Here is a 26,895-nt window from a genome sequence, read left to right on the forward strand (position 1 = left end):
GCTTGGGACCTGGGGTTCCCAAAATGTACAGATAAATAAGGGAATTGTGAGGGCACTCAAAGACTAGGTAAACAAAAAATAAAGTGTGGCTAACTGGCCTTAGTATATTTCTGCAACTGGCATAGGGAAATTCAATTGTAAGCTCCACTTGTACAGGTACTGCTATATTAATTTAGGATTTCCTTTAAATAATGTCTAGATTGATAAGGCACTAAGCAAGTTGTAAAAACAGGTTTATTTCTTAAAAATAAATACAAAAATATAAATATAAAACATTGGCAAGATACTATTGGATGAAATGAATTCTACTAACATATAACTGTAGCTTCACCAGCTGCATATCACACTAACATAACTTGTACATTTCATTGAATTTAATGTACATAATGTATCATAATACCATTTCCTGTTCCTTCTTGAAATATTGCAAAATGCTGCAAATAGAGAGGCAGCCAATGTATCCAACAGAAGCAATGTGTGCGTGAGTTTGCATGAGCAAGTAGTTTCTTTTAAAGTTTTTTTTTCCTTTTGTGTTTTATTTTATTTTTAATAATGCTTCTTTTGACAGACAATAACATTTCCATGGAGATAAATCCATGGTTTGTGATCAACTTAAGCCATACTCTAAGGTGATTTTCTACATTGAATATAAACAAATGGAAGAAATGAACATTGTAAAAAGGTTGTTTTTTTAATGTATTATTATTTTAACACTGTGCTCAGTGTCAGAGAAGATCTTTTTAAAATGTTAATTTGTTTTTCCAGGAGCCTGCAGATTGGTTCCTCTTCACAAGAGCTAGAAAAGAGTGATGAGACGTGTCATAATTAGGAATCCTTGTCGCTTTCTCCGCTGCCATACATTTCAGCAAGTTTGTTGAATCGTGGACCCCACTCCTTGAGGTATTCATAGTTTTGGTCTCCATCTGTAGTACTAGACTCTAAAGAACTTAGTGATTCTGCTATAGAACCATTGCCTTCATATGCATAAGTTGCTAGCGAATCATAAGGTGGTGCAGTAGGATCACTATCATGTTCTTTTAGCCTTTGGTTAATAAAATCTCTAACATCTGTATTGTCGGGAACAGCAGCAGTTCTCCGTGGTAATAGAAGACTTTCAGGAATAATATCTCTTCTCTGTTTCTTATCATCAATGGCACCAGGATTTCTAAGTGTACCAATATCAAAGGCTTGAGTGTCTTCTTCTCCACCTCCTTCATCATTGTAACTTACAATATTGTCTCTGATATCCTCTTTAGACAAGACCAAAGGTTCCTTCTTCCGCTGTCTTTTTAATGCTGCAAACAGCACTACTATCACTGCACAAATGAGAAAGGTAGATGCAAATTAGTGTTTTATCATTATGAAGGTTATTATATCAGGAATCTGTGACATATTTAAAGGGATACTGTCATGGGAAAAACATTTTTTTTCAAAATGAATCAGTTAATAGTGCTCAGGGGCGATCTTGGCCCTTCCGCCGCCTGAGGCAGCAGCAGTTGCTGCTGCCCCCCCTCCCCCAGTAATTCGCTCTTAAAGTACCAGGAGCAGCATTTTTGCCGCCCCTGGCACCTAGTGGCAACATGGTTCTAGACATATTGTCAATTTCCCAGCTGCCCCAAGTCATGCGATTTGTGCTCTGATAAACTTCAATCACTCTTTACTGCTGTACTGCAAGTTGGATTGATATCACCCCTCCCTTTTCCCCTCCAGCAGCCAAACAAAAGAACAATGGGAAGTAAACCAGATAGCAGATAACAGCTGCCTGGTAGATCTAAGAACAACACTCAATAGTAAAAACCCATGTCTCACTGAGACACATTCAGTTACATTGAGAAGGAAAAACAGCAGCCTGCCAGAAAGCATTTCTCTCCTAAAGTGCAGGCATAAGTCACATGACCAGGGGCAGCTGGGAAATTGACAAAATGTCTAGTCCCATGTCAGATTTCAAAATTGAATATAAAAAATAATCTGTTTGCTCTTTTAAAAAATGGATTTCAGTGCAGAATTCTGCTGAAGTAGCACTATTAACTGATGCGTTTTGAAAAAAACATGTTTTCCGATGACAGGATCTCTTTAATATAGAGTTTAATCATTATTAAGCTTCTATTTACTTCATATCAATGTTAACAGAATAGAAGTAAACAAGCTTTTTTTCACTAAAGTTCATAATGAAAGATGTCACTTTTGTCATGTCACTATTTCATTTTTCCCCTATTTCTATTTTAGCATTTGTTTGTTATTCCATTTATATATTTTTTTATTTTGAAGTATTTCTAATTTTCAATGTGTATGACTGTTACTGATTAGTATTGCAATATATAACAGTAGATGAATCTGCACAATTCAGGGACCGAATTACTACTAAAATGTTGTTTTGATGGAAGTATAATTGTATTAATACATTCCATTTTGGTAGTCTACAGATGGAATTTTTGCTCAGAATACTCAAACTAGAATAGGAAAAGACTTGCTGTATTTTGCAAGTAAGGAATGTTTCCTAGAATAATCAAAATTGAACACATTAAAAATAGATTTAATTTTTTTTTTAAATCTCTATATATCTCAATAAACATATTTTTTAATTTGTATTGATATTTTAATAAACCACTTAAATACACCTATTACAGTAAATATAAAGATTATCAAACTGCTGTTCTTTTTCTAATGTAAAGCCATATCCAAGTGCAATTCTTTAAGCCTGTATTTTTACTACAATCTTGGTTTTCTTACCTTAAAAATGCACTGTTTTTATTTATGAAATTGATAGTTTGAACTTGTAATTTTTGTGGCTGCAGACGTGACATAGGACACGCTGGAAGTGGCATATCTCTTACAGAAAACGAGTTGACTATTTATTAATCTGTAATAGCTAAGTGATATCTAATTACCACTATATCATGTTCAGCTCTGTCATTGGAAAATAAAATATTCTCGGAGGAATGTAATAAAAGTCGGTAACGGAAAAACTATTCGCAATGCGAAAAGTTATGCCTTTGCGTGAACAAACTTTGCTTTACACAAATTTAATATAGCTTTTGTAAACCCGGAAACTGTTTAGCGACCACTTCTGACAGTGGAAAACCGTTTGCGAATTTTATCGTTTGCGCCATTGCGCAGTCAATGTACAGTAATAAAACTTATTACTGAAAAAGTCATTATGTTTGCTCCAAAAGATTACGACACCTTCAAGCACTTCTAAAGATTAGGCAATTAAAATTCGCAATGTACAATTAAAATTTGCAATGCAATAACAGTTTAAAGAACAATATTACATTGCGAGAGGTGGAATTTTAATCTGATCAATGCAAATTGTTTTTCTCTTTGCGACTTGAATTGCATTCCCCCTGCAAATCAGATGTTTGGCTGATTCACAAAATTTGGATTTGTTTTGATTAACCAAAATACAGCTGGATCAGTCACCACAGATGAACAGTGTTAATAAACTTCAAATTTAGAATTAATGCACTTGTATCCATTCTAAAAGGAAAGCATTTCTGCATGCAATGATATTATAATTATACCCCTAGTAAGAAAAATATAACTAAACAAAGAAACACAATGCAGTGACGCAAAATATAATCTACAACAATAACTTTACTTCATCCATAATAAAATTAAGTTCAAGTGTGTGGTGTATTTTAGTGTGTATGGGTGTGTGATTAATATATCTTCAATGCTACTTGGCCCAAAATTATGGTGATGAGGTTAACCTGAGATTGTGGAATAGCTGGAATAGTCTACACCACAAACAGTCTTTTTCTCTTTAGATACACTTTACCCCTTTGGAACTATGCCAACATGTTTCATCCTATACTAAGTAATAAAAGGCACACCATAGCAGGTAGCATCTACAGGTCCCCTGTTCAAAAGTGGATATTCTATTGGTTGCTATGGGTTACTGCTTCTGGGAAAACTTAGTCCATTTGCTACTAATGAGGGAACTGTCATACTGATCTAATCAGGATAATATTCTTGAATTTATTTTTGCTCTTTTTTACATGAAATTTGCTGTGAAGTGTTTTATAATATTTTCATAATCATGCAGTTGCAATATTGAAACTGCATAAAAAAAGTAACTTAATTAGCACACTGGCTGTGAAACAAAATTTATTTATAAGTTTATCTACAAGAAATATATGCTGAGTCATGAATGTAAACTGATTAATGTATTTGTTTCTGATGCATTTGAAATGGATTATCAGCCATGCAACACTATATTTTTAGTTTTTCTTCCATAAAATTGCACATATGGACTGTAAGTGTAAAATATGTATGATTCATTTTAATACCAGTGTGTGGTTTTAGATAAGCAAACACATTAGTAGAGAAATGTTGTAATAGCTATATATTGCTGATTCTTCTTTTTCAAATAAATTTCTCATTTGTCACTAGAAATGTGTTTGCGTGTCACTAGAAATGTGTTTGCTTGAACACTATTAAAAATAAAATAAAAAAAGATTAATATAATCTTGATCCTCACTGGCTCCAAAACTTAACAACGTAAATATATGGTCTGGGGATATTATATCTGGAGATGCAATTGACAAAATATTTGAAAGCTTAGGAGGTCACAGAAAACTATTTTATAAATAAGGAATACGAAAGGAATGGCTTATTTAAATTTTTTTATATAGAATTTCTATTCAGTAAAATAAATAGAATGATAATCTGGATTAATTTTCAATCTCTATTATGAACAATGAAAACACAGACACACCCATACTTACAGTAATTTAACACAATTACTGTTGGAATATTTTCATTATTTTAAAGACACACTTTTGGGCTATGAACTATTATTAGTTTTTTGAGATACTAGAAATTCCTTCCAAGATTATTTGTATACAATTATCCATGCTAACATTGCCACCAAGTTTTACTCACAGAGCAGTATAATGATGCAGAGAAGAATTGCAATTAAAGCACCAGTGCTTAGTCCAGCAGGAAGGAGCAAAGCCTCTGCATTGCAGGATTGCATGTTTCCTTGGCTGTCACATGTGCAAACTTTGATAGTCAGTGTTCCAGTGCTACTTTGGATTGGATAATCATTATCAGATATTACTACTGGAAGAATGTATGTATTTATTTCATGCCTGTTAAATCCATTTCTTCTTGTCAATATTCTTGCAGTATTATCTATATATAGAGGAACAAAACACAGTTAATATTTCTAAATGTAACTTTCATCTCAGTGGTAGCTAGACATAAAATAGAACTTTTGGTATGGGAGTGACAGTATCCCCCAACTTAAAGAAATATAACTTTTTTTGCAAAGAAAATGAATGGAAATAAGTAACCTAGTAAGTTAGGTTGAAAAAGACATGTCCATCAAGTTCAACCTTTAAACTCAATTTTAACCTGCCTAACTACTAGTTGATCCAGAGGAAGTCAAAACCCACTTGAAGCATCTCAAATTTGCCTCAGAGGGGAAAATTTCTTACTGACTACAAAATGGCAATCGGACCAGTCCCTGGATCAACTTGAGCTATCTTCCATAAATATATAGTAGAAATAATAACAATGTTTAGTACATGACGACATTTTGAATCATATCAAGCTCTACACCAAATAAGTATCATGTAATAGCAGGCTCTGTAAATGAGTGGTTCCATCTAACTGTACACTTGAACAATAAGGGGCAGATTTATCAAGGGTCAAATTGAAAATTTTAAGAGTTTATTTTAGTGTAATTTGACTAGGGAAATTTTATTCAAATTAAAAAACAAAATTCAAATTCAAATTTTGAAATGTATCATGTACTGTCCCTTTAAGAATTTAAATTTGACTATTCACCATCTTAAACCTGGCAAATTGCTGTTTTAGCCTATAGGGGGACCTCCTACAATACATTTGGAGTCATTTGGTCAACTTTTTTTAAAAAAAAGAAATTGTTTACATTTAAAAAAAAATGTGGTGAAAAAAATTTAATTAGATACGAATTAGATCTGAATTTGCAGCTCGATCCTATTCACCCATTTTTAAAAAATTAGATTTTTTTTATTACATTTCGAGTTTATATGAGTAGATGGGGGTTTTTAAAAACTCCCATGAACTCGAAATTCGACCCTTGATAAATCTCCCCCTAAGTGCAACATTTTATCCAGAAAATTCTGACTTTCTATTCTGGATTGCAAGTGTGATTAACCAGGGGAAACCACCGCCTGTTGCTTATATATTATTGACACAATATATAATTATTATCATATTATATATATATATATATATATATATATATATATATATATATATATATATATATATATATATATATATATAGTGAATAAAGTACACCCTCTTGTAAATTATAAGGATATTACAAGTTACCGAGGAGTTTTATGACCATATAAAAACAGGAGGCCGGGTAACAAATGTTTTTATACAGGTCATGGAACTCTGAGGTAAAATATCCAAATATTTTGCAACTAGGGGTAATTTATTTATTATAATACACAAGTTTCAGTGAGTCATGTGACAGAAATGACATCAGAACTCACCGTTCATAACTGATGACATCAGAACTCACCATTTATACAAGATATTCATGATTTTTTTGTAATATATATATATATATATATATATATATATATATATATATATATATATATATATATATATATATATATATATATATATATATATATATATTCTTGTTAACACATATCATTTGTGGTTACCTTCATTATCCTGAACAGTGAAATTTGGATTAACTGATGCTAAACTGAAGAAAAATTTTTGACCTCCAGGGGGTTCATCCTTGTCAACAGCAGTTATTGTTTGTATTAACTGCAAGAGGAAAACATGTATGGATCAAGCCTCTGGTAAATACTTGTATCTAAATATGATAGACATTATTCAATGCAATGTTTATTTTCAAGTGTCATTTAAATACGAATTATGATTTACCATATATTTTATCACACCAAACAGATTTTTATAAACATTACCTACAAGGCATAAATGGAAAATAACCATTTTATAACATGTAACAGGAGGGACTTTTTTAAAGGTCGAACTTCAAATTCATGTAAATTTTTTTAAAACTCTATTAAATTTGAATATACTCGAAATTCGACTAGGGGGTTATTTATAAAAAAATGCAATATCTTAAACTCGGCCAAATTTTACCGACTCAAAAACTCAAATCTAATTCAAATTTTATTCAAACTCTAAGGGGCACATTTACTAAGGGTCGAATATCGAGGGTTAATTAACCCTCGATATTCGACCATCAAAGTAAAATCCTTCGACTTCGAATATCGAAGTCGAAGGATTTACCGCATATACTTTGATCAAACGATCTAAGGAAAAATTGTTCAATTGAACGATTAAATCCTTCAAATCGAATGATTCGAAGGATTTTAATCCACCGATCGAAGGATTTTCTTTGATCAAAAAAAGCTTATGGGGAAGGTCCCCATAGGCTAACATTGATGCTCGGCAGGTTTATAGTGCCGAAGTATGTAGTCGAATTTTTTTTTTTAAAGAGACAGTACTTTGACTACATCGAATGGTCGAATAGTCAAACAATTTTTAGTTTGAATTGTTCAATTCGAAGTTGTAGTCGAAGGTCGAAGTAGCCTATTCAATGGTCGAAGTACCCAAAAAAAACTTTGAAATTTGATGTTTTTTTACTTTGAATCCTTCACTTGAGCAAAGTAAATTTGCCCCTATAAGAATCGAATATCAGGAAGACTACTAAGATGTTCAAATGGGTCCCTGAACCTCTACCATTGATTTATACATTAATCTGGCAGGTTTTAGGTGGCAAATAGTTGAATTCAAATTCTTAAAGGGCCAGAGTTTGATAAATTTTGAAAATCTAATTCAATTTTTTTTAAAAATTCTAATCAAGTTTGTATAATTCACTAGTCGATTTTGACAGTTTAGACCATAAAACAAATTGAAAATTTCAATTTGACCCTTAATAAATCTGCCCCTGAGTATACAGGGAATAAAACACCACACAATTGCATTATGAACACATTAAAAAGTTATGAACTTTTCACTGTTTCTTTTTTCTTTGTAGAAAATGATAAAAGTGACTTAGCCAGGCACAAAGAATATAAGAAAACAAATGCATTGGATTATGTTAAATGTAATAAACAAAAGTTGCAGCAGAAGAAGAACCATGTAATATGCGTAATGCCACCATTTCTTGGATTGATATTACTTTTTCTATTTGCAAACCAATTCCCATGAATACACTGAAAAGACTTTAAAAACACCTCCCATAGGAGGTTGAGCCTCATGCCATGACACATTCAGAAAGGCCCATTTATCAAAATGCTGATTTGTGCATTTTAGAGTTTTTCTCTTCTTTGAATAAACTCCCAATTTAAAAAAACATGTTATCTTATTTATTAAAAACATGAAAGAATAAAACCATCAAAAAAATTCCTTGTATTTGTATTCCATTCATCAACTTTATCGGTCTACAAACAAAAAATGTAAAAAAAAAACCTTAAAAAACTCAAATTTAAAATTTAAACATTTAAATTTGCCTAGGACAGCTCTCATTGACTTTGACTTGAGTTTGTCACATGTTTTTGCTTAATAAATATCAAAATTGTGTGCACCCTTTTTAAATTCATGATTTTTATTGTATAAATTGAATTGCAGGAAAAAACCCTGATCATTGATAAATAATTCCCTGGCACTCAGTGGGTTTCTATGGCATTCAGTGGGTGTTGTCTGAACTTTATTTTATCCCAGTTTATATAAACATTTATGATTTTCAAACTCATTGGACAGGAGGCCAGGACTCGATTTTTGCTTGTGTGCAACTTTTGTTCCTTGAAAAAATTTTATATTTTCTATAAATTTTCTTCATTAGGCTAGTGCTAATTAAAACGCAATTGCAGAAATTAAAAAAAAAATAATATTCTCTATAAATTTTCTTCATTAAGCTAGTGCTAATTAAAACACAATTGCAGAAATTAAAGATTTGACCAGAAAAGTTTTAATTAATGTGGTAAAATCCAGCTGGAAATCCTTCATTCTGAGACACTAAAAATGAAAGTAGTTCCCAGTTGTTAAAAATGGTTTGATCACCTGACCTCATATGAGAAGTCTGCAGCAGTTAAAATGTCTGGTGTTCATAGAAGAAAGAAACAATGAACTGTAAGGGGCAGATTTACTAAGCTCGAGTGAAGAATTCAAATGGAAAAAAATTCGAATTTCAAAGTATTTTTTTGGGTACTTTGACCATCGAATTGGTCATATTCAATCGAATTCAATCAAATCGAATGATTTGAACGATTCAAAGTAAAATTCTATTGACTATTCGACCATTCGATAGTCAAAGTACTGTCTCTTTAAAAAATACTTTGACTTTATACTTAAACCTTAAACACTTTAAACCTACCGAGCTGCAATGTTAGCCTATGCGGACCTTCCCCAGCACTTTTCTAAGCTTTTTTTGATTGAATAAAAATCCTTCGATCGATCGATTAAAATCGCTCAAAACGTTGGATTCGAAGGATTTTATCATTCGATCGTTCGTTTGAAGCATTTGCGATAAAATCCTTCGAATTCGATATCAGCGTCTATTAACCCTCGAAATTCGACCCTTGATAAATCTGACCCTAAGGGGCTGATTCACTATGGGTCGAATATCGAGGGTTAATTAACCCTCGATATTCGACTAGGAATTGAAATCCTTCGACTTCGAATATCGAAGTCGAAGGATTTAGCGCAGAAAATTCGATCGTACGATCGAAGGATTATTCCTTCGATCGAACGATTAAATCCTTCGAATCGAACGATTCGAAGGATTTTAATCCAACGATCGAAGGAATATCCTTCGATCAAAAAAACTTAGGCAAGCCTATGGGGACCTTCCCCATAGGCTAACATTGACTTCGGTAGCTTTTATCTGCCGAACTAGGGGGTCGAGGTTTTTTTTTAAAGAGACAGTACTTCGACTATCGAATGGTCGAATAGTCAAACAATTTTTACTTCGAATCTTTCGATTCGAAGTCGTAGTCGTATTCGAAGGTCGAAGTAGCCCATTTGATGGTCGAAGTAGCCCAAAAAATACTTCGAAATTTGAAGTTTTTTTACTTCGAATCCTTCACTCGAATTTAGTGAATCGGCCCCAAAGTGTTAAATGCAATAAAGCATAGATAAAAAAAAACATGGAAAAGACTGGGAGCAAGTTGCCTGATCCTTAAGCTAAATTAGAAAACCACAATGCTATAATGATATGTATTCTGAAATATGGGTAATTTCACAACATTAAATATAGATAAAAATAGTAAAACAATGATATTCTCTTTAAATACATAAGTTATTTACATAGAATTTATACAGTGAATTAATTTCTCTTTTTCTTTGAAAAAATTCATGTATATAGATAGAAATCACATGTAGAAATAACTTTGCAATCAATTAGAATTGGAAAGCTGTTCAGGATATATTTTCATATTCAAGCTATTTCAAGGTTCAGGTAAAATAATTCTCTAATATATGAGGGGTTTTTTTGTTGTTGTTTTTTAAAAGACTTGATTGATTTTTTTTTAACCTGAAAATGTGAGTTTTGACCACAAAATACAAATCACATGCTCGAATTTTCATATAAAAAACAATTCAAACCTTTATATATGTGCCCCTTAATGTTATTATATGTAGTCTTCTTTAGGGTCAAAATCTAACATAAATTAATCAGTCCATGGCAGAAGAATGTAAACAAGAGTGATCTAAATACTACAATAACAGGCCGCAAGGCTACTACCCAGGCATGTCTGCATCAAATAGAAATACACATTAAAATACTTTGAAACTCGAATGGTTTCTTATCTAAGAAAATGAAGTCCAATGAACTGCAGCACACTCGATTGTTGATTGAAATCATTGAGTCATTGTGTTTTTATTTGACTTACACCAAAGTAGATCAGTGAAGCAATGTTTCGGGAAGTACAGGGCCCTTTATCAAGCTTGATAAAGGGCCCTACGTGGCAAAAATTTTGCTTCACTGAACTACTTTGGTGTGAGCCAAATAAAAACACAATGACACAAATTTAAATCAACAATCGAGTGTGCTGCAGTTAATTGGACTTCATGTATGATTTTGGACCCCTGGCAGGTGGGTTATTATACTGTTTAGCACCTGATCCAAGTGGATAAAGCACAGTGGTCAAGCACTCCATCATTGCGTGGATCTTATTTAAGAAAAAACTTGAATGTCAAAAACCTGATTCTGCAAGTTCGAGTCTTGTAACCCAAAAACTCAAATTGAGTATTTTTTGGTGGAAAAAAACTTAAATTGAGTTCTTGATTTGCGTTTTCAGGCAAAACCCTCTGAAAAAAACTTGAACATCAAGCAGGCTGTTAGCCTTTTCAAATGGTTCCAGGGACAACTGCCACTGACTTTTACAGAACCTCGACAGGTTTTAGGTGGTATACAGTATTTTCATATTCAAGCTATTTCCAGGGTCAAGGTAAAATAATTCTCTAATATTTGAGTTGTTGTTTTTAAACCTGAAAATGTGAGTTTTCACCACAAAATGCAATCCGAATACTCAAATTTTCATGGGAAAAACAACTTGAACCTTAATAAATCCGCCCCTTAATGTTATTATATGTAGTCTTCTTTAGGGTCATAATCTAACATAAAAGAGTCAGTCCATGTTAGAAGAATGTAAACAAGAGTGATCTATGTTAACTGGCAGCAAGGCTCAGGTATATCTGCATCAAATAAAATGGTGAAAGCAATACACATACATTTTTTTTGCTTATTTTAAATGAACTGCAAAACTTTCAGTACTGTATCTCATTGAAGCAAAATCTATGACAGTAATACCATGAAGCCAAAATAACATGACAATACAAGGTCAACGTTAAGGCTCAAAATTACAAGAATAAATTAAAATAATAGTAAATTTATCAGGTAGTACAACATTTTTAAATCTGTAGAGCTAGAATTACAGGATATTTTAAATTTAAATACTGTATATAATGTCATTACTGATTTTTTTCCTTTGTTTTTTTTATGTATCACTTAAAAATAAATGGATATCATATTAGATCAGAAATAGATAACAAATAAATAAAAAAAGAGAGAATATTCTATAAAATAAAATGTATTTTTTATGATTCATGTAGTTATTTTAAAAGTTCTAACAGGTTACATAAATGAAGGAATAGTTGCTATTCTAAATGGTCATACATTTTAGGTGTTGCTGGAGGTGGCTAGGGTAGGCTGCAAACTCACAGTAGTTAATAGTTTATTTATTTTCAACTTTTTCCTCACTTTTGGATGACAAGATCTATTTAGTGTGAAGAATTAATTCCCAATATTCCATGCCACTCCCTTATGTATCAACAATAGAAGCTTATTGTGTAATGAATGTGTTTTGCAACTTTTCAGCTAAAGAGGGTAAAATCAGGACATGCTTTGCAGTTTGTTAACCAATACTTTTGGTAAACATAAGTTGCATTTCTAAAGACTTAGGCCTATCCCTGCACAGACACAAATTACAGATTCTACTGTATTTAATACACAACCTATCAATAATATAATTTTCTGTAGCCAAAAACATAATAACCATGCCCATGATATTACATCAATACAAAGATTTGTTGTGCATACACAGGATAATTTAGGTAATGGTGTACTAGCAACCTAAATGAGAAGGAAAAAAACCACACTGTGCTATCACATCAGCGTTTGAACTTGTTCAGTAAGGTTTCATTCATAGGGATGTGCAGGCAACAAAGACACAGATTTTAATTCTAGGCATAGAGAGGAACATAAAAGCCTGTTTGAAAAGGAACTGTGTGTATTGTATATATACAGTATATACATGCATACTGTATACACTGTATATATACATGCATACATACATGTGTAAATATACAGTATATAATTAAAAGTGGATCTCAAAATATAATTACTAATGAATTATTTAGTAAAGACTTTGCTCAGTCAGACTATTAATATGATTGACAGTTAGAGGGACAGGGACCTTGAAAATATTTTTTTGACAAATACTGCTTAAAGGTAACTCAACCTTGAACCAAGACATTAAGATGACCACTAGATTTAATATGAAAATATAGGATGTAATATGCAACCAGTTGTTATAATATACTGCAGATGGAAGACCGCCATAATGCAATTTTATACAATAATACAGTTCATATATTTTTCTCCTAGCAATGTCAACTTAATTGGATTCTATTATTTTTATGCTTATATTTTTCACTCTTTATTGTTATAACATTATATCATTTATTAAAAAAGATTGTGCTAATAATGTGTATACTATTCCTAAAATTATGTTTTCTGTGCATGTGATGGGGCACAATAAATCCCTTTTATTAAAGTACACTGGAACTGCAACAATACATCTAAAGAAAATGCAGCTACATGCAGTAGCATGCCTACATGAGTAATAAGTAGGGATGCACCGAATCCATGATTCGGTTTGGGATTCGGCCAGGATTCGGCCTTTCTCAGCAAGATTTGGCAGAATCCTTCTGCCGGCCCGAACCTAATCCGAATCCTAATTTACATATGCAAATTAGGGAAGGGGAGGGAAATCGCGTGACTTTTTGCCACAAAACAAGGAAGTAAAAAATGTTTTTCCCTTCCCAAACCCTAATTTTCATATGCAAATTAAGTTTTAGATTCGGTTCGGTATTTGGCCAAATCTTTCTCAAAGGATTCGGGGGTTCGGCCGAATCCAACATAGTTGATTTGGTGCATCCCTAGTAATAAGATAACATTTTGCTGAAGAAGCTAATATTATTTCCCTCATCTATAACTAGCTAAAGCTTTTTATACAACTGAAAAATTATTGACTGTTTTAGGGGCAGATTTACATATGGTAGAATATCGAGGGTTAACTAACCCTCGATATTCGACTGCCGAATGTAAATCCTTCAACTTCGAATATCGAAGCCGAAGGATTACCACAATTAGTTCGATCGAACGATCAAACGAAAAATCGAACGTTTAAAGATTTTAATCCATCGATCGAACGATTTTTCTACGACCAAAAAAACATAGGAAAGCCTATGGGGACCTTCCCCATAGGCTAAAATTGCACCTCGGTAGGTTTTAGGTGGCGAAGTAGGGGGTCAAAGTTTTTTTTAAAGAGACAGTACTTCGACTATCGAATGGTTGAATATTCAAATGATTTTAAGTTTGAATCAAAGTCGTAGTCGAAGGTCGAAGTAGCCAAAAGAAACACATTTTTTTTATTCCATTCCTTCACTCGAGCAAAGTAAAAGTGCCCCTTAATGTTTCATTTGTAATAGAAATATTTAAGAGCACAAGTGCAAAATGTAACATCCTAACCCCAAAAGTTAGGATAACCAAAACCGTACTGTAGAAAGCCCTTGTAAATTCTACAGTACTGCAATGTTTTAACCAACTTCACATTGTGTTTATATGAAGGGGAAATATATAGTAACACAGTCTGCATTCTGTCCAACACAAGGAATTTAGCAGCAGAGGACCACAGTATCATAGCTAAAAGCCTGTCATTTCATAGAAAACAGACAGACAAGATTATGATTGTGTATAGATTGTGAACATGGTTAATAGTGAATAAGCAGTGACTAGAGCCAGAAAGCAGAGCTTCTGGACTGGAAACTTTCAATCATCAGGAAACATAAAGAAATAATAATAATGTCCAGATTTAAATACAAGTTTTAAAATAAAATAAAAAAATATATTTTCTTAAAGGAGAAGGAAAGTCATCCTGCACTTGGGGGTGCAAAATGTTAGGCAGGATGGCTTTCCTCCTTTAAGTGTCTGCATGCTACCATCTTGTACATTATATCTCAATAACTTTCCTGGGATCAACTCTTAAAGCTTGCTGCATCAATTGAAGAAAGTCACTGTGGCGCAGTAGCTCCAGGGTTTCCCATGTGTCAATAAATGCTCTGCTTGTGATTCTCAAGAGGAGGTGGCATGGAACCAGCACAATAAGAGCAACTATGTAAAAGTGCAAGGAGAAGCTTTACATGAAATAAGGAACTAACATTTTTTCAAGCAATGATGGAGCCATCTTTGTGCAACATTAGCTGCAGTAACACTTTGTAAATAGCCCCTTATAAATTGTTAGTGCTAGTTCTTTGAAGGATATGTAAAACCTACATTTTCCTACCATGTATATTAGATGGGGACATCTCCCCATGTAAACTACATAATTTCTACTTCATAAATCCTGTCTGTTTGCCAGTATCACATTTTCCTAAAACAAATAGCAGCTTTCACCTGGCAGCCATTTTCCCTTTGACACAACATCAGTGATGTACATCTGCATGCAGCACATGTGCAAAGTTAATGCAATCAAGAATGCAGGCTTACACAGGCACAACTTACTTTGATTAAAAGTCCTGCTTGTATTGACCAAGTGGGTTTGAGGATGAGAAGGAATCCTAAGTGAATAAGTGGATGCTGCAACCTTACTATTGACCTTTTAACTATAGTTTTTAAAGATTTCAAAGAGGTTGTTCACTGATTAATTTTTTGTGTGGGGTTTACATGTCCTTTAAAGGTAGAATAGTGTGGCAGCTTCAGAAAAGATCATAGACGTGGTTTTGTAATTTTATTTTAAAACAGGTGTTAGCAACCAACTAATAACTGTTCTTAGCTACAATGAATGTATGGCTCGTGTATAGTATAAGGCTATTATGCCATCATTCAGCCTGTTGCTTTCAAGGACAAACAAGTGCATGTTTGTTTACATATATTACTGTGCAGCTCTCAGGTTTGGGATTTTCTACTGCTATCTGGTTAAGATTAATTATCCATAGTAACAAACAGCAGTAAATAAGAATGGAAGTGAATAGGAGAGGACCTAAAAGACCACACCAATCCCCTACCATCTATATGCTTTTTTAGTTGCCAGGGTAAATAATTTTTTTAGAAAGGTTAGAAAAAAGCAGAACGGAAAAGCTAATAATGTGAAAAATAATGCAAAATAAACAATGAAAACCAAGCAAAAAGTTGCTTAAAATATGCCACTCTATATCATATTAAATCTAATTTAAACATGAATTTCCCATGAGTGAGTTTAATTGTGCTATGGGGAAACTGGGTTGCTACCTGTTTTTTCTGTAGCATAACCTTATGACCCTAAACCCAAAACCATAAGTACTACATTGTTAGAAGGATATCACTAACCCTGCTCATGATGACATATTAATGAGGGTTAAGGCAATTGTTTTACTTTGACAATTACATTTTTTTTTCTTAATTTTTCATGAATTAATTTATACCTGTCCAGCTCTTGCATTTTCACACACAAATGTGTCATAGAACATTGCAAATTCTGGGGCATTGTCATTGATATCCAAGATCTCTATGAAAACAGTAGCCCGAGTTGTTTGCTTCGGGTTATCTGAAAAAGAAAACAATAGTAGGGTCATGATGATGATATATTTGGTTGTTTCTGGTAATCTGCGCAACTATTCATTTAAACTGACATGTATGTCTGCATTCAATGAAAATTAGTAATTTTAAGAAATTAAAAAAATTACTCAATATAGAGTACTAACAATGTACAAATGCATAGAATGTACAATGTACGCATTTCTCTAGTACTAAATACATGTATTTATAGCCATTCATAAAGATATTTAAAGTCGCAGAGGAGTTACATGAACATATAAAAACAAAGAGGCCAAATGTTGGATGGGTGTATATAGGTCACATGCCTTTGAATTGACTACTAATAGTTTTGAAAATGTTTGTGGGGGTACATTATACAGTATAATTTATAACTCTACATTAAGGTTAAGTACAAGTTATCAACATTAACATCCCCGAGTTCCCTCTTGTCATCTTCTAGTATTGGTTTCCCTCTACTTTCTGCAGCCCAACATTCCACCAGTGCTTCCCCCCAGAGAAACTCTTCCTCCTTTATCCCACCCACTCATCCATTCCATCTTCTCCCTTTGGCCCATATGTTTACTTTTGGTCTCTGCCACCCATTTAATCCCTTATTTTGTAGCCTGTGAGTTCACCTCTGCTCCTGTCTGCCCATCTCACCTCTTCTGCCTCTACCTATCCATCCATTCAAGCTCGCTCTCCTCCATCCATCCAATTACTATCACCTCTGCTCTCTCCTGTCTGTTGTACCTCCCTCACGCATGAAGTGAGGGAGGTTTAACAAGCCATGGATAAAAATAATTGCATATACCTGAAAGCAGATAATGACCATGTCCAAATCAAATTCAGAACCCGAGCACTGTAAGGCACCAGCTTTAACCACTAAGCCATCCTGCCACATATTTAATTACAGCAACTACATTTATTTTATAATTATTTAATTGTGCGTAACTGTAGTAGTAGAGAGCTTGCTTTTCAACCTGCAATAATGACACAACAGCTATAGGTTGTAAGGCCTTCATAAAGTAACTCTGATAACAGGAAACACTCTTTGTGTATCTCATTGATCTAGTTGAGTCTAGTAAACAAGCAGTCAGCACAATGATTTTCGCTTCTTTATAGGGGTAGTTATTTAGAGGCCAATTTCCACTGATATCACAAATGGGAACCGTCTGGAACCACACAATATTTTTCTTATTAAAAAGCCTTTATTAGTGCTTTAGGGTATCACAGCAACGTTTCAGGCCATGCAGCCTTTTATCGTTGATCTACTTGAGCCTCACATAGTCTGAACTATTTAAGGATTTCAAATACATATCTGAAAATTAATTCTGTGTTGTAATCCATACAGTGTGTAGAATGTGAATGGAGTTGTAGCTTATATTTCCAGAAATGAAGAACTAATTCATAGACAGAGCAATCAAAATGACTATATATCTTTTCATACTGGAAAAAAAACATCTCACATGACAACCATGCAAATTCAAATGCATTTACATTTAATTTTAGAAAGTGAAGTTTATGGATGGATGCTGGTGAAATCCAAGTATGAAAATTACCATTAAGATGGGAAAATGGCTTTGAATCCTAAATCAGATATAGAGCCATCTTGGCAAGCTTCATTTTCAATAATGATTAAAATGCTTACTTACTTACTGCCCAAAGATATACACTGTGCTTATTTGAAAATGCAATTCTGATGGTATCATTTAGCTGGATATGCATTGCACTTGTACGGAAGTGTACTCAATTATCCAGCAGTCTTGGCTTTGTGCTAAATCTGCGACAAAGTAATTTACAGCTTCCTGTACTTAGTTGTGCTCAACAATGGAGTGATATTTTATAATCTCTCATATATTTTCAATTCCATTGATGCAAAGTCAGAGAGGTTGGAAAGTCAGCATTGCAAAATAACATAATCTGAACCATACTGTTTTAATTCCAAACAGAATCAAATCATGGAAAAGTTTAGTTTACCTACGTACATATCAACAAGATAGATTAGTTTTATGCAGACTGTGCCTAAACATGTATTATCAATGTATATGCAAGTAATTATTTTTTTTAAAAAAAATCTTTAACTTACAGTCTGCTATTAGTAGCTTTATAAAAGCCTTTTGGTGGTCCATGTTATTAAATCAATAGAACAGATTCCAGAAACGCAGTGGTGTATGCTATTGATTTATCCCTGTGACATTTTACCATATTGAACAACAAAGTTGTAGCTCAGCTTCTGCTGACTATACATGCTTATTTCTACTTTAAAAGGGAATTTATTTAGATTAACTCTTTTGACTCAGTCCCCTTATTTATTTAAATAGCCTTTAGCCTATATGATTGCCTTTATCTAATAAAATTAAGCTTTGCGCCCTAGGCACGTGCCTACTCTGCCTACCCCTAGTTCCGGCCCTAGCCTTAGGGTTAGTAGAATTGCAGGAAATGCAGAGAAATATGAACCTTTAGTACTTGAAAATGGTACTGATTTTTTTAGGTTACATTGTGCAAACATTTTTTATTATTACATAAATAATATACACAGTGAGTGTAATTTTTTGCATCTAGAACCCCTTTAAAAAAATGAGTAGTGTGATATTTTAAAGATGATTGGAAAAGCATTTTGTCTACTTATAAGTTGACCCTACACTCTAAATGAAAAGTTTATTTTTATAGAACATATGTCTACCTACCAATGTATACGTAAACATGTAAACAAGCCCATTAGAAAATGACTGGTGAATGTTCGTACACATACAGTACACAAACACATATAACATAACTTATGCTTTAAGACCTCTGAACAATTTATTTCAATACCGTATATACTCGCGTATAAGCCGAGATTTTCAGCACCCAAAATGTGCTTGAAAATCCTACCTCGGCTTATACGCGGGTCAGCTGCCTTGTAGCGATGAATCCCCCTCCCAGCCGCGAAGAGCAACAGCGCAAGTGTCATCTGGTGTGACTGCGCATTTGGAGCAGGCGTGACTACAAAGGCCAACGATGCGCTATGGAGAAGGCATAGGACAACGCATGCGTCAATTACGGTAGGCGCATGATGTCCTAAAATGTGTTCCGTATAATAAGGCAAACCCACTTGGCTTCTGCAGGCTGGGATCAAAGGTCACCTCAGCAAACCCCCAGTAGTGTAAGGACCACAGTTAGAGGGACCCTAGAACTATGCATTGGGCTCCCATCTTAATGGTGGAAGGTGCATTGATATAAATCAGGGATGTCAAACCTGCAGCCCTCCATCTGTTGTCCAGCTATGACTTCCACCAGCTCATTCACGGCTCCTGCATGTTGTAGTGAGGCATCCCAGCCGTGAAGAAAGAGCAACATATATAACATAGTTGTGTCTAGGCTTATACGCGAGTCAATAAGTTTTTCTGGTTTTCATAGGTAAAATTAGGTACCTCGGCTTATACGCGGGTCGGCTTATACACGAGTATATACGGTAATAATTGTAATAACTCACAGGAATGGAGTGTAGTTAATGGTGAAACTTATATACTGCAATTACGTTCTTGCTGTACAGAAGTATTTACTTTTCAATATCTTAAATGAGGGAACTAATGTAAAAATAGAGAGGATTTCTAGAGCGAAAATAAGAAAGTGTGGGAGGAAGAGGCAGAGAAAAGGAACGTATATTACTTAAATTCTCCTAAACTGATGATTCAGCTTTAGCAATTTATCAGTCACTATATCTAGGGTTAGTATGCTACTGTTATGGCTAGGCTGTAGATAATAATCTACAAACGAATACCCTACCTTTATTGTAGGATTTCAGGCTAGTATCTAATCATACAGCATCCTAAAGCTGAGACATGTATGTCATACAGCCAGATAACAGATGGTAAGTTGCATGTGATTAAAGAATATTAACAGTAATCTTTTGTTTGTGATAGACATGGATAATCCTTCTTACATTTAGTGATACTGTAGAATGAACAGCACACAGATATTTAACTTAGATTTAAAAGGTCCAGTTGTGTTTTCTCAAAAAATGTTAGTTTTTCAAGGTTAGTTTCACAAAAAATCTCAATTTTTCATAATTTTTTTTTTTTTCCGAGACATATTATGACCTGAAGCTGGTAATAGTCCAAATCCAAAAATACTCAAGCTAAAACCTGTCAAATTAATCTAAAAGTCAATGGCAGAGTTCCCTTTAACCATTTGAAGATGTTTTTTGCCTTTATGATTTTCGAGTGTTTTAGACTGGTTTGCCCTCAAAAACTTCATAAATTCAAGGTTTTTTAGCCTATAAACTAGATAAATTGCAGTTTGTTTTCAACTCAATCAAGTTTTTTGCATTCAGATTTTTTCTAGACTCATCTGATGAACAATAGTATTGCTTGTCGCTTGGATTTGATGTATAATACATAGCTAAAATAGTTTGCAAGATGTATGTTTTATGTTCTAATTTATTTGGTGTTTTTCAAGATATTGCAAAGTCTCCACTGGGTTTGTGACTGATTATAAATATTTTTTACATGTTTCCCCAGTTTTGCTCTGTTTGAATTTCCTGTAGTATCAATGGACAGCTTGTGTGTATATTAATCTGCTTTTTTGATCTCACAATAAACCATTTAGTTGAATAGGTTGCATTTGCTAAGTAATAGATTTAGTGTTTTCCATAATTAGATTTAAAAGTTAGATATAATGGGGGGCGTGGCGTAATGGTGTGCTGAGAGGACGCACTTTGTCTGTGCTCCCAACCCCAGCCATCTGCAAAGCCTGACACAGCACCTCATAGCCTGCGGAAACTCCCAAGAAATGGGGAAACATCACAAGAAGGGTGAGCAATCCTCCCAAACCAGCACTCACAGTGCTCAAAGCACAATGTCTCCCTTTCTGGGTAGGAGATCTAGCAACCGTGCAGAAGCACGTAGTTCCAAGATGGTGTGGGCAGCCAACAGAAGCCCCAGTCCTACCGGATCAGCATGCTCCGGCTTCAGCTCGGCCTCAGTCCCCTCTGATCTGCGGGCGATTCTTTCCTCTCTCCCAACTAAAGAAGACCTACGTGCAATGTCGAAGACACTCACAGAATCGCAAAGAGCAGATATAGCGTACATTAAAACAGAGCTGCGTGCTATAGGAGAGGCGACCAGCAAAATAGAAGCCAGGCTGGAGGTGAAATGGCACACGACAGGGCTGCCCGCTCTCACCCCTACTCTTTATACTTACCTTAGAAACTCTTCTCAATAAAGTTAGGGCGAACCCAGACATAAACGGATTTCAAATCGGCTCCAGGTAGCATAAAATAGCTGCATACGCAGACAATTCTTATTCTTTGTCAAAAATCCTAGGATCTCCCTGCTTAACTTACTAACAGAGTTCCAAACTTAAAACAAATTTAGGAATTTTAAGATTAACCTATCAAAATCCGTGGCTTTTAACATTTCCCACCAGCACGCTGATTACACGGCTATCCTATGAAATTTCCCAATTAAACCCACTAGTTCTCACTTCACATACTTAAGAATAAAGATTTTCCCTGATCCCAAACAAACAACGGAACACAACTATAAGGACCTACTACAAGCTATCTCCCGAGATTTACAAAAATGGTCTAAGCCTGCTTTCTCTTGGATAGGTAGAATAAGCGTCCTGAAGATGAATATCCTCCCTCGCTTTTTAAACCTATCCCAAACAATTCCATATCCTCCCCCCCAAATCACTGTTTAGAACTCTGAATAGTATCACTAGTAAATACGTTTGGATGAATAAAAACCCTAGAATTGCCCTAAAAAGCTCTCAGCAGATAAAAAACACGGAGGCCTAGGACTCCCCAATTGGGTTAAATATCATAAAGCTGCTGCCCTGACCAGGTGTTTGGACTGGTCCTTCCATAGACGGACTAAACTCTGGACCAGGATAGAGCAAGATTCCATGGTAACACAACTATGGCCAAGCTTATGGATACCGCACTCTCACAGAGTATACAAGGATAAAACAGACCACAAGCTAAGATATACGTTAGAAACTTGGGATGGACTGGTCAAATTGGGTAAATGGGCTATTGCACCTCCGTTACACACCCCAGTTTTTGGCAATCCCACATTCACTCCCGGTCTAAATTTAGATAATTATTAAGGATGGAAGAGACAGCTACACTCAGGGGCCAGCTTTTTCTACACCGGGAACCAACTAAAACAGATAGAAGAACTAATTCCTAATCAAGACATTTCAGACCTGGATAGGTTAAAATACCGCCAGATCAGGCACTTTATCACCTCAATATTCCCAGTGCACATGCAACGACAAGAACCTACAGCAATACAGCAGGTTTGGGCAAAAGAGAAGGCTCCACCGAAAGCGATCTCCCTCCTTTATAGGACTATCACAGAGCTTTCTCCACGCCCAGCTCTCTATTTTAAATCAAAATGGGGAAATGATTTAGCCACCACAATACCAATGGACACTTGGGACAAAATCACTCAGCTAATGCACACTTCATCTCCCTGTACCAAACTGCAGGAACTTAATTATAAATTATACACAAAATGGTATAAATACCCCACTAAACTAGTGAAAATTTACATGAGGTCTTGCCTCTATGTTGGAGATGTAAGGTCAACCAGGGAACTCTGTTACATATATTTTGGAGTTGCCCCATCTTAAAACCCTTTTGGGACGCTATACGAAACGTCATATTAGAGATCACCGGGACGGATATCAAAAAGGATCCCCTGGTAGCCTTACTCCATAATACGCAACTCTCATGTTCTACATACAAAAAATCATTAACACCTATATTATTGGACAATGCTAAGGCATTAATCCCACTAAAGTGGAAACAAATCGATCCTCCAGAAATCAAAGACTGGTGTAATAAAGTGGTGGAGGTCTATAGATTTGAGCAATTGAGACCCAAATCAGAGAAGCATGTGAAGTTTGATCGGATGTGAAAATAAAGTTATACCTTTTTAACCATAACCTTGTGTGGGCAATTCCTTCTGATGCTGGTGTGCGCTGCCACAAAATCTAGTGTGCTGTGAAAACGTCTCCTCTGTGACAGACTCGGGCGGCTGCACCTGGGTCACCACGTGGACAGGGTAAGACTCTGCAAATATACTTTACCTACTAGTAACTTGATGTTTTTTGATGGGGAGTCTGATGGGACGTACGTTTCTGTAGAACTTCAGTGAAGGGTCCGGGGCTATTAGCACCCGGGCCACTAGCCTTAAATGGTGAGCAACGCCAAGGGTGTTTACAAGTTCCCTGAGAGAGTTAAAATCCCTGTGCCTTGTAATTGATTGACTGCGTAAATTTTATTAGAAGCGCTGAATCGGAGAATTGTTTGTATTCCAAATCAGAGAAGGAAACGAGGAATTAAATTAAAAAATGGTTCTATTGGACCCAATATCTAATTTCTGACCACTACCTGCAGCTCAGCCAAACCTGATGCCAGATTCAGCAAAGGTGAGCATGCCATGTCGTGACCCTTTGTAAGTCACTTTACTGATATATTGAGAGCCAGCCTATTCCTGCCCATTAGCTTTCTCTCCCGGACTTCGGCTGTACTTGCTCGGGTAAATGGTATGCTTTCGTTAGCGGATGTGTACTGAATCTCATGAGAAGAATCCTAGACAGTTCTTCTCTTCTCCCATTCCCCATTCTCTCCCTTCTAACCTTCTTCTCCTTTTCTAATCTTCTCTATCCTTTCTGTTATATTTTCACTGGATATTAGCTATTGAAATCTAGCGATATTCACTGGTTTCACTATTGCCAACTAATGTCAGCACTGTTAAAATTGCTTTCCTACGTGACTGACCAGATGCATCCCATTTGGAGGGTTGTTAGCTATATCAGAGGAATGTGTAAGACATGGCAATGTATTCAATCATAACCACCTCTCCCTTCCATCCAGATAGATGTTGTGGAATAGCAGGGCATCCAAAAGTGGTTTTACATGTGGACATATTATAATGTTATGCTGTATATTATTGTGAAATGCTGACATACAATTATTCTCCTTTTTATTTCTGTAGTACAGATCGTGTGAAAACAATAACAAATTTTATTTAAAAAAAAAAGTTAGATATAATGGGCTATCTTCATTTGAATGTTTGCTGGTAAACTTTATAATATTTATTTACACATGTTTCAAGCAGTAAAAATAAATAATGTTGCTAGTACTGACATTTCAGCATTGTGCAGCTTATTTGTTGATGACTATAGTTTGCAGTAATTTTATCTGCTCCCTCCAGTCAGTTTCCTTCAAGTATCTAATTTCCTGGTTATGACTTTGACCAGTCAGCATCCTCCTATAAGTAGCGGTACAAGTATTTTAAAATAAAATATTTTTCTTTATTAAAAATCTTTATTAAGTCTAAATGCAGGTTAAGTGGGCTTTATTTGGAAAAATACAAATAGTCTTCTGCACTCAACCCATTAACAATATATTTAAGGCATTGAGACATTTTCGATGACTTTGACGTAGTTGGCCAGCGTAAATATATTGCAATATATAAACAAACAATCCCTGTTTGTTTAAAGGGTAAGGCATTTTTGGTAGCTTAAGGCACAAAATATCTCAATGTCTATCATAATTGTCAATATTAATATTGTTAATGGATTGAGTGCAGAGGACATCTTGTATTTGTCTGTATTCATTTTGTGGTCACAATCTCATTGCACTCCCGTCTCATGTTTTTAAAAATTAGTGGTGAGCAAAACCTAACATTGTTAGTTTATACAGCAGCCGTGGCCAGCTCCATGTTGTAGCTACCACCCTTTCCAGCTATAGTCTGGTGATCCCACTGGTGGTCAATAAAATGGCAACCAAGTTTGGGAGTTTTAACCTTGAAATCGGCAAGTAAGTTGCAGGTAAAACTTAGTCCCTGTGTAAAATATGTAATGAAGCAACAGAATTCTTAATAAATCAGATGCAAGTTGGTGTAGGACTGGCCATACCAGGGATGACTTTGGCTAAGTTAGCCAGCTTAAATATATTGCAATATATGGACAAACAATCCCAATACAATATATTGTTAATGGGTTGAGTGCAGAAGACTTCTTGTATTTGTCTGTATGAATTGTCTGGTCACAACCTCATTGCACCCTGGTTTAATGTTTTTAAAAATTAGTAGTGAACACAACTTTACCCTGTTTATTATTTGGAAAAGCCTATAGGCTTTTTTTTTGTGTTGTTATAAAGCTTTTATGCTGAATTATGTCTCTGTGTATGAACAGAATGGGGGCATGTATAGGTGTGCAGAAGTAATTGGGGAAAGTAATGCATGCTGTCTTGCTAATCATTACTTTGCTTCCATGCAGGTGCACCTTGATTAAATATTTTGGTTGTCTAATTAAGAGTGTATGTCACACTACACATTTGTTTAAAAAGTTTTACATCTCACTACACAGATTACATTTTATTTTCAGGCTGAACAACTGTGGTTTAACCAATACAGACCTGCACTAGAAAGAACAGGATGTGCTAAATTCACTAAAACATAAAAATAGACCCTCTCTCATTAATCAGCTGGTTTATAAATAATTAATATTACTTGCTAACTTTAATTGGCCTAAATTCTAACTCAATGATCATCTTTTTTCAAGTACTGCTATAACATCTTAGCACAGCACACTGTATATTAAACTACGGAGGTACATTTTTTTTAAAAAAAAGGCAGTAAATTTACTTTGTATTGTATTCTTGTTGTAGTTAAAATATAATGGTTAGTATTCTTTAGGCAAGGCACCTGTGATATGAAGAACCTATTGTCAGGGATTTAAGAGAAAATCCAAATGCATGGATCTGGTGGGTGGTTACTTAAGAAACAGGACTGTTTGGGAGCAAGCTGAACAGACTGGAGTGCGGGCAGAACTGAACCAAGGCATAACTGAAAGTCAGATGTAGGACAGAGTGGGTGTAGAGCCAGGAACAGACAGGAGCAGGAACAGGACTGGAGCAGGAACTTGGCAAAGTTAATGGAATGGAAAAGCTAGAGCTAGGGACAAGCCACAGTACTCAAGCAAAACTACATTAATGCTCAGGCCAGGAAGCGATGCAGGGACGTAGTTGGCTGTGGTAGGCTGATCAATAAGACTGATAAGATGAGAGGGAAAATGCAGGTGAAAGATAATGAGAGAACTTGCTAGCTGCTTTCCTTGTGTAGTGGTTGGAATCCTAGTAGAACCAAATACCTATATTCCCGATTGAAGCAAAAATAAAGAATAAACTACTAAAACCTAAAACCAGTCCTGAATCCAATCCAAATAAAATTTAAAAAATTATGTTTCTTAGGGGGTTATTTACTAAACTCCCAATAAATCAAAAAAGCTTGACAAAACTCCCATCTCTGATTTTGCTTTATTTATTATAATAATAGAATAATATTAATATATCTAATAAATCAGATAGGGCAAACAAACTATAAATTGAGTGAAAACCCGAATAGTACTTTTTTTTTTACTATTTTTACAAATTGATAGATTTTTTGTGGGTTTTGCCAGAAAACCCCAAATTTATCTGATTATCAAGCTTAATCGAGCTCAAACAATAATAATTTCCAATTGGGATAAGGGCATCTCCCTTTGACTTA

The 26,895-nt window shown here is 34.8% G+C and overlaps 1 protein-coding gene across 1 annotated transcript in view; it reads right to left on the bottom strand.

Annotated features, from left to right (window-relative positions):
* Positions 1-220: 220 nt before the first annotated feature.
* Positions 221-26,895, bottom strand: part of LOC108718520 (cadherin-10) — a 285,253-nt gene continuing 258,578 nt past the window's right edge. Inside the window, exons 10-13 of the mRNA XM_041566244.1 lie at positions 16,234-16,355; positions 6,675-6,783; positions 4,885-5,136; positions 221-1,316 (exon numbers count right to left, since the gene is read on the bottom strand). Of these exons, the coding sequence (XP_041422178.1) occupies positions 826-1,316; positions 4,885-5,136; positions 6,675-6,783; positions 16,234-16,355 (974 nt within the window). The 3' untranslated portion in view covers positions 221-825. The remainder of the gene's footprint in view (positions 1,317-4,884; positions 5,137-6,674; positions 6,784-16,233; positions 16,356-26,895) is intronic.

This window comes from Xenopus laevis, chromosome 6L (assembly GCF_017654675.1).
Source record: "Xenopus laevis strain J_2021 chromosome 6L, Xenopus_laevis_v10.1, whole genome shotgun sequence".
Classification (NCBI taxonomy): Eukaryota; Metazoa; Chordata; class Amphibia; order Anura; family Pipidae; genus Xenopus; species Xenopus laevis.